Source organism: Oncorhynchus keta, chromosome 27 (genome assembly GCF_023373465.1).
Source record: "Oncorhynchus keta strain PuntledgeMale-10-30-2019 chromosome 27, Oket_V2, whole genome shotgun sequence".
NCBI lineage: Eukaryota > Metazoa > Chordata > Actinopteri > Salmoniformes > Salmonidae > Oncorhynchus > Oncorhynchus keta.
Window position 1 is genome coordinate 17,369,947 of NC_068447.1, and position 15,501 is coordinate 17,385,447.

At 47.5% G+C, this 15,501-nt stretch overlaps 1 protein-coding gene across 2 annotated transcripts in view; it reads left to right on the forward strand.

Annotated features, from left to right (window-relative positions):
• Positions 1-15,501, forward strand: part of LOC118371145 (DNA topoisomerase 1-like) — a 34,620-nt gene extending 19,119 nt beyond the window's left edge. For both annotated transcript variants that reach the window (XM_052481844.1, XM_052481845.1), the window contains exons 13-21: positions 234-378; positions 3,700-3,843; positions 4,007-4,192; positions 4,837-4,905; positions 7,339-7,453; positions 7,729-7,856; positions 8,065-8,159; positions 8,381-8,530; positions 14,047-15,501. In XM_052481844.1, the coding sequence (XP_052337804.1) occupies positions 234-378; positions 3,700-3,843; positions 4,007-4,192; positions 4,837-4,905; positions 7,339-7,453; positions 7,729-7,856; positions 8,065-8,159; positions 8,381-8,530; positions 14,047-14,149 (1,135 nt within the window). In that variant the 3' untranslated portion in view covers positions 14,150-15,501. The remainder of the gene's footprint in view (positions 1-233; positions 379-3,699; positions 3,844-4,006; positions 4,193-4,836; positions 4,906-7,338; positions 7,454-7,728; positions 7,857-8,064; positions 8,160-8,380; positions 8,531-14,046) is intronic.

The window sequence follows — 15,501 nt, forward strand, 5'->3', positions numbered from 1 at the left end:
ATTGAAGCCTTACTCCTTTGAGGAACCTCAGTATACCATTGAGAGGTCTGAAGGCCTCAAGTCCTAAAGGATTTGGGGTGAACCCATGTGGACTAGGCTTACCTCTTAGACCAGCTAAAACACTACATCTCTCAGCCCCTCTTCCCCAAGTTGTCTCACTCAGTCTCTTTGATCCAAGGTATTGCTTTATTCTTCTTCAAACCTTCTCTCTCCCCCTCTCCTCTTCTCCTCAGAGACTCCAAGCACCCCAAGCCGCCCCAGGGCACGCGCTGGAAGGAGGTTCGTCATGACAACAAGGTCACATGGCTGGTGTCGTGGACTGAGAACATCCAGGGTTCTATTAAGTACATCATGCTCAACCCCAGCTCCAGAATCAAGGTAATCACAACCGTAAACCTCCCCACTCCTAACCCTAACAAGTACATTTACTTCAGCTCCAGAATCAAGGTAACTCTAAGATCTAACTCCTAACCATGACCCTCTCACCCTAACCTCAAATAAAGGAGGTTACTAAAGGAGTCCCTCACTCCCTTATCCTGACCTTATCACTCATCCTAAATCTGATGAAACCTGTCTGTCTGTCTCTGTCCCGTGTCTGTCTCTGTCCCGTGTCTGTCTCTGTCCCGTATCTGTCTCTGTCCCGTGTCTGTCTCTGTCCCGTGTCTGTCTCTGTCCCGTATCTGTCTCTGTCCCGTGTCTGTCTCTGTCCCGTGTCTGTCTCTGTCCCGTGTCTGTCTCTGTTCCGTGTCTGTCTCTGTCCCGTGTCTGTCTCTGTCCCGTGTCCGTCTCTGTCCCGTGTCTGTCTCTGTCCCGTATCTGTCTCTGTCCCGTGTCTGTCTCTGTCCCGTGTCTGTCTCTGTCCCGTGTCTGTCTCTGTCCCGTGTCTGTCTCTGTCCCGTGTCTGTCTCTGTCCCGTATCTGTCTCTGTCCCGTGTCTGTCTCTGTCCCGTGTCCGTCTCTGTCCCGTGTCTGTCTCTGTCCCGTATCTGTCTCTGTCCCGTGTCTGTCTCTGTCCCGTGTCTGTCTCTGTCCCGTGTCTGTCTCTGTCCCGTGTCTGTCTCTGTCCCGTATCTGTCTCTGTCCCGTGTCTGTCTCTGTCCCGTATCTGTCTCTGTCCCGTGTCTGTCTCTGTCCCGTGTCTGTCTCTGTCCCGTGTCTGTCTCTGTCCCGTGTCTGTCTCTGTCCCGTGTCTGTCTCTGTCCCGTGTCCGTCTCTGTTCCGTGTCTGTCTCTGTTCCGTGTCTGTCTCTGTCCCGTGTCTGTCTCTGTTCCGTGTCTGTCTCTGTTCCGTGTCTGTCTCTGTTCCGTGTCTGTCTCTGTTCCGTGTCTGTCTCTGTTCCGTGTCTGTCTCTGTCCCGTGTCTGTCTCTGTTCCGTGTCTGTCTCTGTCACGTGTCTGTCTCTGTTCCGTCTCTGTTCCGTGTCTGTCTCTGTCCCGTGTCTGTCTCTGTTCCGTGTCTGTCTCTGTCACGTGTCTGTCTCTGTTCCGTCTCTGTTCCGTGTCTGTCTCTGTCCCGTGTCTGTCTCTGTCCCGTGTCTGTCTCTGTCCCGTGTCTGTCTCTGTCCCGTGTCTGTCTCTGTTCCGTGTCTGTCTCTGTTCCGTGTCTGTCTCTGTCCCGTGTCTGTCTCTGTCCCGTGTCTGTCTCTGTTCCGTGTCTGTCTCTGTTCCGTGTCTGTCTCTGTCCCGTGTCTGTCTCTGTCCCGTGTCTGTCTCTGTTCCGTGTCTGTCTCTGTTCCGTGTCTGTCTCTGTCCCGTGTCTGTCTCTGTTCCGTGTCTGTCTCTGTCCCGTGTCTGTCTCTGTTCCGTGTCTGTCTCTGTTCCGTGTCTGTCTCTGTTCCGTGTCTGTCTCTGTTCCGTGTCTGTCTCTGTTCCGTCTCTGTTCCGTGTCTGTCTCTGTCCCGTGTCTGTCTCTGTTCCGTGTCTGTCTCTGTTCCGTGTCTGTCTCTGTTCCGTCTCTGTTCCGTGTCTGTCTCTGTCCCGTGTCTGTCTCTGTTCCGTGTCTGTCTCTGTTCCGTGTCTGTCTCTGTTCCGTGTCTGTCTCTGTCCCGTGTCTGTCTCTGTCCCGTGTCTGTCTCTGTTCCGTGTCTGTCTCTGTTCCGTGTCTGTCTCTGTTCCGTGTCTGTCTCTGTTCCGTCTCTGTTCCGTGTCTGTCTCTGTTCCGTCTCTGTCACGTGTCTGTCTCTGTTCCGTGTCTGTCTCTGTTCCGTGTCTGTCTCTGTTCCGTGTCTGTCTCTGTTCCGTGTCTGTCTCTGTTCCGTCTCTGTTCCGTGTCTGTCTCTGTTCTGTGTCTGTCTCTGTTCCGTCTCTGTTCCGTGTCTGTCTCTGTCCCGTGTCTGTCTCTGTCCCGTGTCTGTCTCTGTTCCGTCTCTGTTCCGTGTCTGCCTCTGTCCCTTGTCTGTCTCTGTCCCATGTCTGTCTCTGTTCCGTGTCTGTCTCTGTTCCGTGTCTGCCTCTGTCACCTGTCTGTCTCTGTCCCGTGTCTGTCTCTGTCACGTGTCTGTCTCTGTTCCATGTCTGTCTCTGTCCGTGTCTGTCTCTGTCCCGTGTCTGTCTCTGTTCCGTGTCTGTCTCTGTTCCGTGTCTGTCTCTGTCACGTGTCTGTCTCTGTCCCGTGTCTGTCTCTGTCACGTGTCTGTCTCTGTTCCATGTCTGTCTCTGTCCCGTGTCTGTCTCTGTCCCGTGTCTGTCTCTGTTCCGTGTCTGTCTCTGTTCCGTGTCTGTCTCTGTCCCGTGTCTGCCTCTGTCCCGTGTCTGTCTCTGTTCCGTGTCTGTCTCTGTTCCGTGTCTGCCTCTGTCCCGTGTCTGTCTCTGTCCCGTATCTGTCTCTGTCCCGTGTCTGTCTCTGTCCCGTGTCTGTCTCTGTTCCGTGTCTGTCTCTGTTCCGTGTCTGCCTCTGTCCCGTGTCTGTCTCTGTTCTGTGTCTGCCTCTGTCCCGTGTCTGTCTCTGTTCCGTGTCTGTCTCTGTCATGTGTCTGACTCTGTTCTGTGTCTGTCTCTGTTCCGTGTCTGTCTCTGTTCCGTGTCTGTCTCTGTCATGTGTCTGTCTCTGTCACGTGTCTGTCTCTGTTCCGTGTCTGTCTCTGTTCCGTGTCTGTCTCTGTCACGTGTCTGTCTCTGTCACGTGTCTGTCTCTGTCCCGTGTCTGTCTCTGTTCCGTGTCTGCCTCTGTCCCGTGTCTGTCTCTGTCACGTGTCTGTCTCTGTCACGTGTCTGTCTCTGTCCCGTGTCTGTCTCTGTCCCGTGTCTGTCTCTGTTCCGTGTCTGTCTCTGTTCTGTGTCTGTCTCTGTCCCGTGTCTGTCTCTGTTCCGTGTCTGTCTCTGTTCCGTGTCTGTCTCTGTTCCGTGTCTGTCTCTGTTCCGTGTCTGTCTCTGTCACGTGTCTGTCTCTGTTCCGTGTCTGTCTCTGTTCCGTGTCTGTCTTTGTCCCGTGTCTGCCTCTGTCCCGTGTCTGCCTCTGTCCCGTGTCTGTCTCTGTCCCGTGTCTGTCTCTGTCCCGTGTCTGTCTCTGTTCTGTGTCTGTCTCTGTTCCGTGTCTGCCTCTGTCCCGTGTCTGTCTCTGTCCCGTGTCTGCCTCTGTCCCGTGTCTGCCTCTGTCCCGTGTCTGCCTCTGTCCCGTGTCTGTCTCTGTCCCGTGTCTGCCTCTGTCCCGTGTCTGTCTATGTCCCGTGTCTGCCTCTGTCCCGTGTCTGCCTGTGTGTAGGGCGAGAAGGACTGGCAGAAGTATGAGACGGCCCGGAGGCTGAAGAAGTGTGTGGAGCGCCTGAGGGCCCAGTACAGAGAGGACTGGAAGTCTAAAGAGATGAGGGTCAGACAGAGAGCTGTGGCTCTCTACTTCATAGACAAGGTGAGGAGAAATACACGTTACAGTACATCTATTAGCTGTGACTGGATTGTTGAGAGCAAGGTTCTGCTTTCACCACTCTAAGCATTTTTGATTGAGGTTGGATACCTAAATAATCGAGGATGCTCAAACACAACCTCTGCCCTCCGTCCTGTGTGTCCTATAGCTGGCCTTGAGGGCGGGGAATGAGAAGGAGGAGGGGGAGACGGCTGATACGGTTGGCTGCTGCTCCCTGAGGGTGGAACACATCAAGCTGTACCCCAAGATGGACGACCAGGAGTACGTGGTGGAGTTTGACTTCCTGGGAAAAGACTCCATCAGATACTACAACAAGATGCCTGTGGAGAAGAGGGTGAGGAGAGGAGGAGAGAGGGGACAGACGGAGAACAGAGGAGGGGGGAGGAGAGAAGAGGAAGGAGAGAAGAGGATATTGATTAAGAATTAAAGGGATGTTTAAGATTTCATCCCTTCCATTTGATCGGGTGGTCTAGTCTGTGTTGGGCGAGCGTTTAACAAATGTCTGGAGCGTGTGTTAGTCATGCTCTAATGATCTGCCTGTGTGCGCACACCTGCCTGTGTGTGTGTGTGTGTGTGTGTGTGTGTGTGTGTGTGTGTGTGTGTGTGTGTGTGTGTGTGTGTGTGTGTGTGTGTGTGTTTGGACACACATTGCTCGGAGGATGTTTGTACAGACAGGTGAGCCAGGTCTAAAGTGCTTTCCGTCAGCTCTGCCTCTGGGGGAGGTCTGTTTCCTGCTATTACTGGCACACACACACACACACACACACACACACACACACACACACACACACACACAACCTGCTCAATGATGGCACCCTCATCTGGCAGGAATCAGACATTACAAGAGAATAACTAGATCACCAGCCAGGGTTATTTATCTAAACCTAAAAGTGAAATGTACTAGAATACTGGTGTATTTTATAAGGAATAAGACATGTCAAGACTCCCTCTTAAATGAACCTGTGTATTCTATCTCAGGTGTTTAAGAACCTGCAGCTGTTCTTGGAGAATAAGCAGCCCGAGGATGACCTCTTCGACAGACTCAATGTAAGAGAGACAATCTCCGTGCTTCTACACCTGCATTGCTTGCTGTTTGCGGTTTTAGGCTGGGTTTCTGTACAGCACTTTGAGATATCAGCTGATGTACGAAGGGCTATATAAATAAATTTGATTTGATTTGAACCTATGGTCTTAATACTGGGTGAATGAAGGCACTGAGGGCTAATAGTCAAATATAAAACAGGTCTTACATCAGTGTCTCGAATGTGCTCTCCCTCTCTCCCCATCTTCTCCAAACTCACTGCCCTCTCCCTCTCTCCCCATCTCCCCTAAACTCACCGCCCTCTCCCTCTCTCCCCATCTCCTCCAAACTCACTGCCCTCTCCCTCTCTCCCCATCTCCCCTAAACTCACCGCCCTCTCCCTCTCTCCCCATCTCCTCCAAACTCACTGCCCTCTCCCTCTCTCCCCATCTCCCCTAAACTCACCGCCCTCTCCCTCTCTCCCCATCTCCTCCAAACTCACTGCCCTCTCCCTATCTCCCCTAAACTCACCGCCCTCTCCCTCTCTCCCCATCTCCTCTAAACTCACCTCCCTCTCCCTCTCTCCCCATCTCCCCTAAACTCACCCACCTCTCCCTCTCTCCCCATCTCCTCTAAACTCACCCCCTCTCTCTCCCATCTCCCCTAAACTCACCGCCCTTTCCCTCTCTCCCGATCTCCTCCAAACTCACCCCCTCTCTCTCCCATCTCCCCTAAACTCACCGCCCTCTCCCTCTCTCCCCCATCTCATCTAAACTCACCTACCTCTCCCTCTCTTCCCCATCTCCCCAACATCTCCCCTAAACTCACCTCCCTCTCTCCCCCATCTTATCTAAACTCACCTACCTCTCCCTCTCTCCCCGATCTCCCCTATCTCCCCTAAGCTCACCTACCTCTCTCTCTCCCATCTCCTCTAAACTCACTTCCCTCCCTCTCCCTCTCTCCCCCATCTCATCTAAACTCACCTACCTCTCCCACTCATCTCCCCTAAACTCACCTCCCTCATCTCATCTAAACTCGCCTCCTTCTCCCTCTCTTCCCCATCTCCTCTAAACTCACCTCCCTCCCTCTCATCTAAACTCACCTGCATCTCCCTCTCTCCCCATCTCCCATATCTCACCCCCAACTTCCCCAAACTCACCTCCCTCTCTCCCCATCTCATCTAAACTCACCTCCCTCTCTCCCCATCTCATCTAAACTCACCTCCCTCTCTCCCCATCTCATCTAAACTCACCTCCCTCTCTCCCCATCTCATCTAAACTCACCTCCCTCTCTCCCCATCTCATCTAAACTCACCTCCCTCTCTCCCCATCTCATCTAAACTCACCTCCTCTCCCCCATCTCATCTAAACTCACCTCCCTCTCTCCCCATCTCATCTAAACTCACCTCCCTCTCTCCCCATCTCATCTAAACTCACCTCCCTCTCTCCCCATCTCATCTAAACTCACTTCCCTCTCTCCCCATCTCATCTAAACTCACCTCCCTCTCTCCCCATCTCATCTAAACTCACCTCCCTCTCTCCCCATCTCATCTAAACTCACCTCCCTCTCTCCCCATCTCATCTAAACTCACCTCCCTCTCTCCCCATCTCATCTAAACTCACCTCCCTCTCTCCCCATCTCATCTAAACTCACTTCCCTCTCTCCCCATCTCATCTAAACTCACCTCCCTCTCTCCCCATCTCATCTAAACTCACTTCCCTCTCTCCCCATCTCATCTAAACTCACCTCCCTCTCTCCCCATCTCATCTAAACTCACCTCCCTCTCTCCCCATCTCATCTAAACTCACCTCCCTCTCTCCCCATCTCATCTAAACTCACCTCCCTCTCTCCCCATCTCATCTAAACTCACTTCCCTCTCTCCCCATCTCATCTAAACTCACCTCCCTCTCTCCCCATCTCATCTAAACTCACTTCCCTCTCTCCCCATCTCATCTAAACTCACCTCCCTCTCTCCCCATCTCATCTAAACTCACTTCCCTCTCTCCCCATCTCATCTAAACTCACCTCCCTCTCTCCCCATCTCATCTAAACTCACCTCCCTCTCTCCCCATCTCATCTAAACTCACCTCCCTCTCTCCCCATCTCATCTAAACTCACCTCCCTCTCTCCCCATCTCATCTAAACTCACCTCCCTCTCTCCCCATCGCCCCTAAACTCACCTACCTCTCTCCCCATCTCATCTAAACTCACCTCCCTCTCTCCCCATCTCATCTAAACTCACCTCCCTCTCTCCCCATCTCATCTAAACTCACCTCCCTCTCTCCCCATCTCATCTAAACTCACCTCCCTCTCTCCCCATCGCCCCTAAACTCACCTACCTCTCTCCCCATCGCCCCTAAACTCACCTACCTCTCCCACCCATCGCCCCTAAACTCACCTACCTCTCTCCCCCTGCCTTTATATCGTTCTCTGTTCCTTGTCTTCCTCCTCTTCTCTAGACCTCTATTCTGAATAAGCACCTCCAGGAGTTGATGGACGGGTTGACAGCCAAAGTGTTCCGTACGTACAATGCCTCCATCACCCTGCAGCAGCAGCTCAAAGAGCTCACCAGCCGTGAGTGACAGCACGCAGACAGCCAATCACACACACTGCTCCGATGAGTGACAGGTCCACTAGCCAATAGTGTCTGCCCACTGTTTGCTTCTACTAACCTGATGTCGGGGCAAATGTTATTGTTGCTGTGTTACTAGCTTTAATAAAGATCACATTGGCAGCAGCAAACAGTGAGCAAATAGTTGGTTCAACTTTATGTTGAGGTAGCCTACACAATTTACCAGATATTTCTTTGAAAAGTGCATGGTAAATACTGTATCTGTGTCTGTCTCCAGCGGATGAGAGCATTCCTGCTAAGATCTTGTCCTACAACAGAGCCAACCGGGCTGTGGCTATACTGTGCAACCACCAGAGGGCTGCACCTAAGACCTTTGAGAAGTCCATGCAGAACCTGCAAACCAAGGTAACAGTAGAATAGAATAAGTCTCTATTGTCCACTTGCACTGAAATGTATATTTTTGCTGTCACAGTACCCACATAGTATACACAGTAATGACTGTGTGTGTGTGTGTGTGTGTGTGTGTGTGTGTGTGTGTGTGTGTGTGTGTGTGTGTGTGTGTGTGTGTGTGTGTGTGTGTGTGTGTGTGTGTGTGTGTGTTTAATGCTCTCAGATAGATGAGAAGCAGAAGCAGCTGTCAGCCACCAGGAAACAGCTGAAGGGGGCAAAGACAGAGCACAAGGCCTCACATGATGACCGGAGTAAAAAGTGAGTACAGCTCTACTGAAACTACACCAGACTAGGGCCCCATGCCAAGTCAACCCCTAGCTAGCCCCTTCCCCTACGTACTTTGTGCTGGATACAAATGACAATAGACTCACCTTGCCGGCAGATAGGTGGAAGTTTCTACTCATTTCTTACCCCAATCCGATTTGGTAGAACTAGGGATGGATCAATCAGCTAATCAATGACTTGTGTGGTGTCCTCAGGATGGTGGAGGTGAAGAGGAAAGCGGTCCAGAGGATAGAGGAACAGCTGATGAAGCTACAGATGCAGGCCACAGACAGAGAGGAGAACAAGCAGATCGCACTGGGAACCTCCAAACTCAACTACCTGGACCCACGCATCTCTGTGGCATGGTAAATGAAAGCCAGACAGACAGACAGACAGACAGACAGACAGACAGACAGACATTTTACTTCACTTCACAATTATCACAGATACCATGTAGTTAATTTATCTTGTAATTACACGATAAGTAAGTAAGTGATGTCTGACGTTACCAGGTACAAACTGAGGAATATATTTGTTACTAAAGTATGTTTTCATAGGCGGGGGTGGGTGTGTGTCTTGGGTGGGTGGGGGGTAGTGGTGGGGTCGCTAGTGGTCGCCAATGGTGACAGAAGGCAGGAAATGCTTGTGCATTGTGGGAAAGCAGAGTGAAGAAGAGAACGAAAGGGTGAGAAGGAAAGTGTGTGTGAGTGAGGAACAATAGGATTTGTTTGTAGGGCCAGAGAGCGTCCCCTCACAGAGCTCTTCCTCCACATGTAGGGACAAATAGCCAGTTGTGGGAAAAGTACTAAATTCTAATACTTTAAAAGTAAAATATCTTAATAGAAAATGACTCAGCTAAAAGTGAATGTCACCCAGTAAAATACTACTTGAGTACAATTCTAAAAGTGTCAGGTTTTAAATGGACTGAAGTACAGTGGTGGAACAAGTATTCAACTTGAAACATGAAACAATTGTGAAAAGTAAAATGCTATACATCAAATTCCTTATATTAAGCAAATGTATTTTTTCTTTTTTTATGGACAGACAGTGGAACACTCCAACACAACCACAGTATATATTTTTCTGTGGGTCTGCCAGATCAGAGATAGTAGGGATGGTTGATAGGTGTGTGAATTGGACCATAATTCTGTCCTGCCTGAGCATTTGAACTGTAACTACTTTTTGGTGTCAGGGGAAATGTATGGGAGTAAAAAGTACATATTTTCTTTAGAAATTTTGTTTCTTTAGGAATGAGTAAAAGTAAAAGTTGACTAATATATGAATAGTAAAGTAAAGTACAGATCCCCCCAAAAACGACTTAAGTAGTACTTTAAAGTATTTTTTACAGTACACCACTCCAAATAGCCTACTGCTGCTGGATGAGTGGAGAGCCAAGACAGAGGGCCCTCACCCACACACCCTTACATGATCAATAGATGTTTTAATATCATCTTCAATGATAAAAGGAAAAAATATGAATAAAAAAAGATTTTTAATGAATTTATTTGCAAATTATGGTGGAAAATAAGTATTAGGTCACCTACAAACAAGCAAGATTTCTGGCTCTCACAGACCTCTAACTTCTTCTTTAAGAGGCTCCTCTGTCCACCACTTGTTACATGTATTAATGCCACCTGTTTGAACTTTATCAGTATAAAAGACACCTGTCCACAACCTCAAACAGTCACACTCCAAACTCCACTATGGCCAAGACCAAAGAGCTGTCAAAGGACACCAGAAACAAAATTGTAGACCTGCACCAGGCTGGGAAGTCTGAATCTGCAATAGGTAATTAGCTTGGTTTGAAGAAATCAACTGTGGGAGCAATTATTAGGAAATGGAAGACATACAAGACCACTGATAATCTGTCTCGATCTGGGGCTCCACGCAAGAACTCACTCCGTGGGGTCAAAAGAACGGTGAGCAAAAATCCCAGAACCACACGGGGGGACCTAGTGAATGACCTGCAGAGAGCTGGGACCAAAGTAACAAAGCCTACCATCAGTAACACACTACGCCGCCAGGGACTCAAATCCTGCAGTGCCAGACGTGTCCCCCTGCTTAAGCCAGTACATGTCCAGGCCCGTCTGAAGTGTGCTAGAGAGCATTTTGATGATCCAGAAGAAGATTGGGAGAATGTCATATGGTCAGATGAAACCAAAATATAACTTTTTGGTAAAAACTCAACTCCTCTCCTCGTGTTTGGAGGACAAAGAATGCTGAGTTGCATCCAAAGAACACCATAACGACTGTGAAGCATGGGGGTGGAAACATCATGCTTTGGGGCTGTTTTCCTGCAAAGGGACCAGGACGACTGATCCGTGTAAAGGAAAGAATGAATGGGGCCATGTATCGTGAGATTTTGAGTGAAAACCTCCTTCCATCAGCAAGGGCATTGAAGATGAAACGTGGCTGGGTCTTTCAGCATGACAATGGTCCCAAACACACCGCCCGGGCAACGAAGGAGTGGCTTCGTAAGAAGCATTTGAAGGTCATGGAGTGGCCTAGCCAGTCTCCAGATCTCAACCCCATAGAAAATCTTTGGAGGGAGTTGAAAGTCCGTGTTGCCCAGCAAAAGCCCCAAAACATCACTGCTCTAGAGGAGATCTGCATGGAGGAATGGGCCAAAATACCAGCAACAGTGTGTGAAAACCTTGTGAAGACTTACAGAAAACGTTTGACCTCTGTCATTGCCAACAAAGGGTATATAACAAAGTATTGAGATAAACTTTTGTTATTGACCAAATACTTATTTTCCACCATAATTTGCAAATTAATTCATTAAAAATCAGAAAATGTGATTTTCTGGATTTTTTTTCTCATTTTGTCTGTCATAGTTGAAGTGTACCTATGATGAAAATTACAGGCCTCTCATCTTTTTAAGTGGGAGAACTTGCACAACTGGTGGCTGACTAAATACTTTTTTGCCCCACTGTATATGTATATTAACGTAGTCAAATGTTTAGCATTACTTCCGGCGCCGACAGAGATGGCCGCCTCGCTTCGCGTTCCTAGGAAACTATGCATTTTTTTTTTTTACATGTTATTTCTTACATTAGTACCCCAGGTCATATTAGGTTTCATTACATACAGTCGAGAAGAACTACTGAATATAAGATCAGCGTCAACTCACCATCAGTACGACCAAGAATATGTTTTCCGCGACGCGGATCCTGTGTTCTGCCTTACAAACAGGTCAACGGAATGGATCGCATGCAGCGACCCCCCAAAAAAACGACTTCGTAAAAGAGGGAAACGTAGCGGTCTTCTGGTCAGACTCAGGACACGGGCACATCGCGCACCACTCCCCAGCATTCTTCTTGCCAATGTCCAGTCTCTTGACAACAAGGTTGATGAAATCCGAGCAAGGGTAGCATTCCAGAGGGACATCAGAGACTGTAACGTCCTCTGCTTCACCGAAACATGGCTCACTGGGAAGACGCTATCCGGGGCGGTGCAGCCAACGGGTTTCTCCACGCATCGCGCCGACAGAAACAAACATCTTTCTGGTAAGAAGAGTGGCGGGGCGTATGCCTCATGACTAACGAGACATGGTGTGATGAAAGAAACATACAGGAACTCAAATCCTTCTGTTCACCTGATTTAGAATTCCTCACAATCAAATGTAGACCGCATTATCTACCAAGAGAATTCTCTTCGATTATAATCACAGCCGCATATATCCCCCCCAAGCAGACACATCGATGGCTCTGAACGAACTTTATTTAACTCTTTGCAAACTGGAAACCATTTATCCGGAGGCTGCATTCATTGTAGCTGGGGATTTTAACAAAGCTAATCTGAAAACAAGACTCCCTAAATTTTATCAGCATATCGATTGCGCAACCAGGGGTGGTAAAACCTTGGATCATTGTTACTCTAACTTCCGCGACGCATATAAGGCCCTGCCCCGCCCACCTTTCGGAAAAGCTGACCACGACTCCATTTTGTTGATCCCTGCCTACAGACAGAAACTTAAACAAGAGGCTCCCACGCTGAGGTCTGTCCCTGGGTCTCGACCCCGCCCTGTGCAACTGGGTACTGGACTTCCTGACGGGCCGCCCCCAGGTGGTGAGGGTAGGCAACAACATCTCCTCCCCGCTGATCCTCAACACGGGGGCCCCACAAGGGTGCGTTCTGAGCCCTCTCCTGTACTCCCTGTTCACCCACGACTGCGTGGCCACGCACGCCGCCAACTCAATCATCAAGTTTGCGGACGACACAACAGTGGTAGGCTTGATTACCAACAACGACGAGACGGCCTACAGAGAGGAGGTGAGGGCCCTCGGAGTGTGGTGTCAGGAAAATAACCTCACACTCAGCGTCAACAAAACTAAGGAGATGATTGTGGACTTCAGGAAACAGCAGAGGGAACACCCCCTATCCACATCGATGGAACAGTAGTGGAGAGGGTAGCAAGTTTTAAGTTCCTCGGCATACACATCACAGACAAACTGAATTGGTCCACTCACACTGACAGCGTCGTGAAGAAGGCGCAGCAGCGCCTCTTCAACCTCAGGAGGCTGAAGAAATTCGGCTTGTCACCAAAAGCACTCACAAACTTCTACAGATGCACAATCGAGAGCATCCTGGCGGGCTGTATCACCGCCTGGTACGGCAACTGCTCCGCCCTCAACCGTAAGGCTCTCCAGAGGGTAGTGAGGTCTGCACAACGCATCACCGGGGGCAAACTACCTGCCCTCCAGGACACCTACACCACCCGATGTTACAGGAAGGCCATAAAGATCATCAAGGACATCAACCACCCGAGCCACTGCCTGTTCACCCCGCTATCATCCAGAAGGCGAGGTCAGTACAGGTGCATCAAAGCTGGGACCGAGAGACTGAAAAGCAGCTTCTATCTCAAGGCCATCAGACTGTTAAACAGCCACCACTAACATTGAGTGGCTGCTGCCAACACACTGTCATTGACACTGACCCAACTCCAGCCACTTTAATAATGGGAATTGATGGGAAATGATGTAAATATATCACTAGCCACTTTAAACAATGCTACCTTATATAATGTTACTTACCCTACATTATTCATCTCATATGCATACGTATATTCTGTACTCTATATCATTGACTGCATCCTTATGTAATACATGTATCACTAGCCACTTTAACTATGCCACTTTGTTTACTTTGTCTACATACTCATCTCATATGTATATACTGTACTCGATACCATCTACTGTATGCTGCCCTGTACCATCACTCATTCATATATCCTTATGTACATATTCTTTATCCCCTTACACTGTGTATAAGACAGTAGTTTTGGAATTGTTAGTTAGATTACTTGTTGGTTATCACTGCATTGTCGGAACTAGAAGCACAAGCATTTCGCTACACTCGCATTAACATCTGCTAACCATGTGTATGTGACAAATAAAATTTGATTTGATTTAGCATTTGGTCCCATATTCATAGCACGCAATGACTACATCAAGCTTGTGACTTTATACATTTGTTGGGTGCATTTGCTGTTTGTTTTGGTTGTGTTTCAGATTATTTTGTGCCCAATATAAATTAATGGTAAATAAAGTATTCTGTTATGTAGAAGTCACTTTTATTGTAAATAAGATTAGAGTATGTTTCTAAACACTTCTACATTAATGTGGATGCTACCATGACTACGGATAATCCTGAATGAATCATGAATGATGTCGAGTTAGAACGTTACAGACACACAAATATCATAACCTCCCCTGTTATTAACATGACTTGGGGGTAGGATATTTATGTGTCTGTAGCCAAAACAACAAAAAATGTGTCACTGTCCCAATACTTTTGTTTGCTTTCCCTCCTCTGTCTTTAGTTCTCTCTCCTAATGCCCTGCTCTCCTTCTCTCTTCCTCTCCTCCTCTCCTCTGAAGGGTTAAGAAATGGGACGTTCCCATGGAGAAGATTTACAACAAAACCCAGAGGGAGAAGTTTGCCTGGGCCATCGACATGGCAGAAGAGGACTATGAGTTTTAGATCCTGTTCTGTCATTTTATCCCTCCATTTTATTGTTGTTTAATTTTAGAAGTATGTGTAGTTCATGTGATTGAGTCCACCATGTAAAATGGAGATCATTCTTAGCAATTGACCAGGGTCCTGTTTGAAGCATGTACTGTCTCCTTCCTTCCTCCCTTGAATTGAACGCAGATCTGATAGGTTAAAGCAGTATGGTAGAAACCTTGCTTACACGTATCCAATCACATGCAAATCAGTGATGAGGAATAAAATAGTGCATTGGCCAAGTATTCAAACAGGGATCATGCCCTGAATCTTACTGCAGTGAAAAGTATAGTAGTGTGTTTGACCAAAACATGTTAACCGGACCTTTCAACCTTATCAGCTTCTGTGATTTTCAGCTAGCTAATAGAAGAACTGTAAATGCCTGCTTTTTCTATTGATTTATGCTACAATATCCTAGTCATCAAATATATTGATAAATTCTATATTTTGAAATATTCATTAATTAATCAAAGAATTCCCTAATGAGCGGCACCTTCATACCTTGTGGAAAGAAACAGAGCAGTGGTATGGGGTGTGTGTGTGTGTGTGTTTAATGGTGAATGAGTGCACCATATTTGATGATTTATGAACTTTGAAATCTGTATGAAGAGAGGAGAAGAACATGAGGATGATGTTTATAATGGGTGATGATGAATAAGAAGCAACCAATCACTATGCTAGTGTAATTCTGGCACATAGAATGTGAATGTTTTTCATTGGTTTCATTTTGCTGTTTATTTCAGGGATGTATATATTTCTTGTCTGTTTTCAGTACGTACTGGTATGTTATTCTGTATTTTGTAGGATATGTATCCTTCGTGTTGTCACCAGGCCTCCCTACCTGTAGATAGATGTCTTTTCACACGTTTTGCTGAATGAAAACTATTCCACTGTATGTTACTTGAAGAAATGGCTATATAAAAATGTATTGTTTTGGTGCCTGTTTTGTGTAGATACAAATGACTGCTTGCTCTTTTAAAATGAGAAAAATAGAAATGTGTGAGGGATATGGATTTTGCCAAAAACAAAAACAACTGTTACATAAAGATCTATCATTAATTAAAGATTTGAGGGTGTTTCTTTTTTTTTGTCCTGCTGTAAACAATGTGGAAGAAATATGTCCTCTATGAAATGATTGTTTCATGTGAATAAGCATTTACGTAACATTATTCAATTAGCATTATTGCCACTAAGCACTTATTTAGCATTAATGTAACTAGTCAAAAGCCTTTCTTAATAACCCTTTAGCCATTTAGTTTTGTTTGTTGTTTGCTAATTATTTTTGCTTTTGTAGATTATTTGAGAATAAAACATACAACTCATCATTC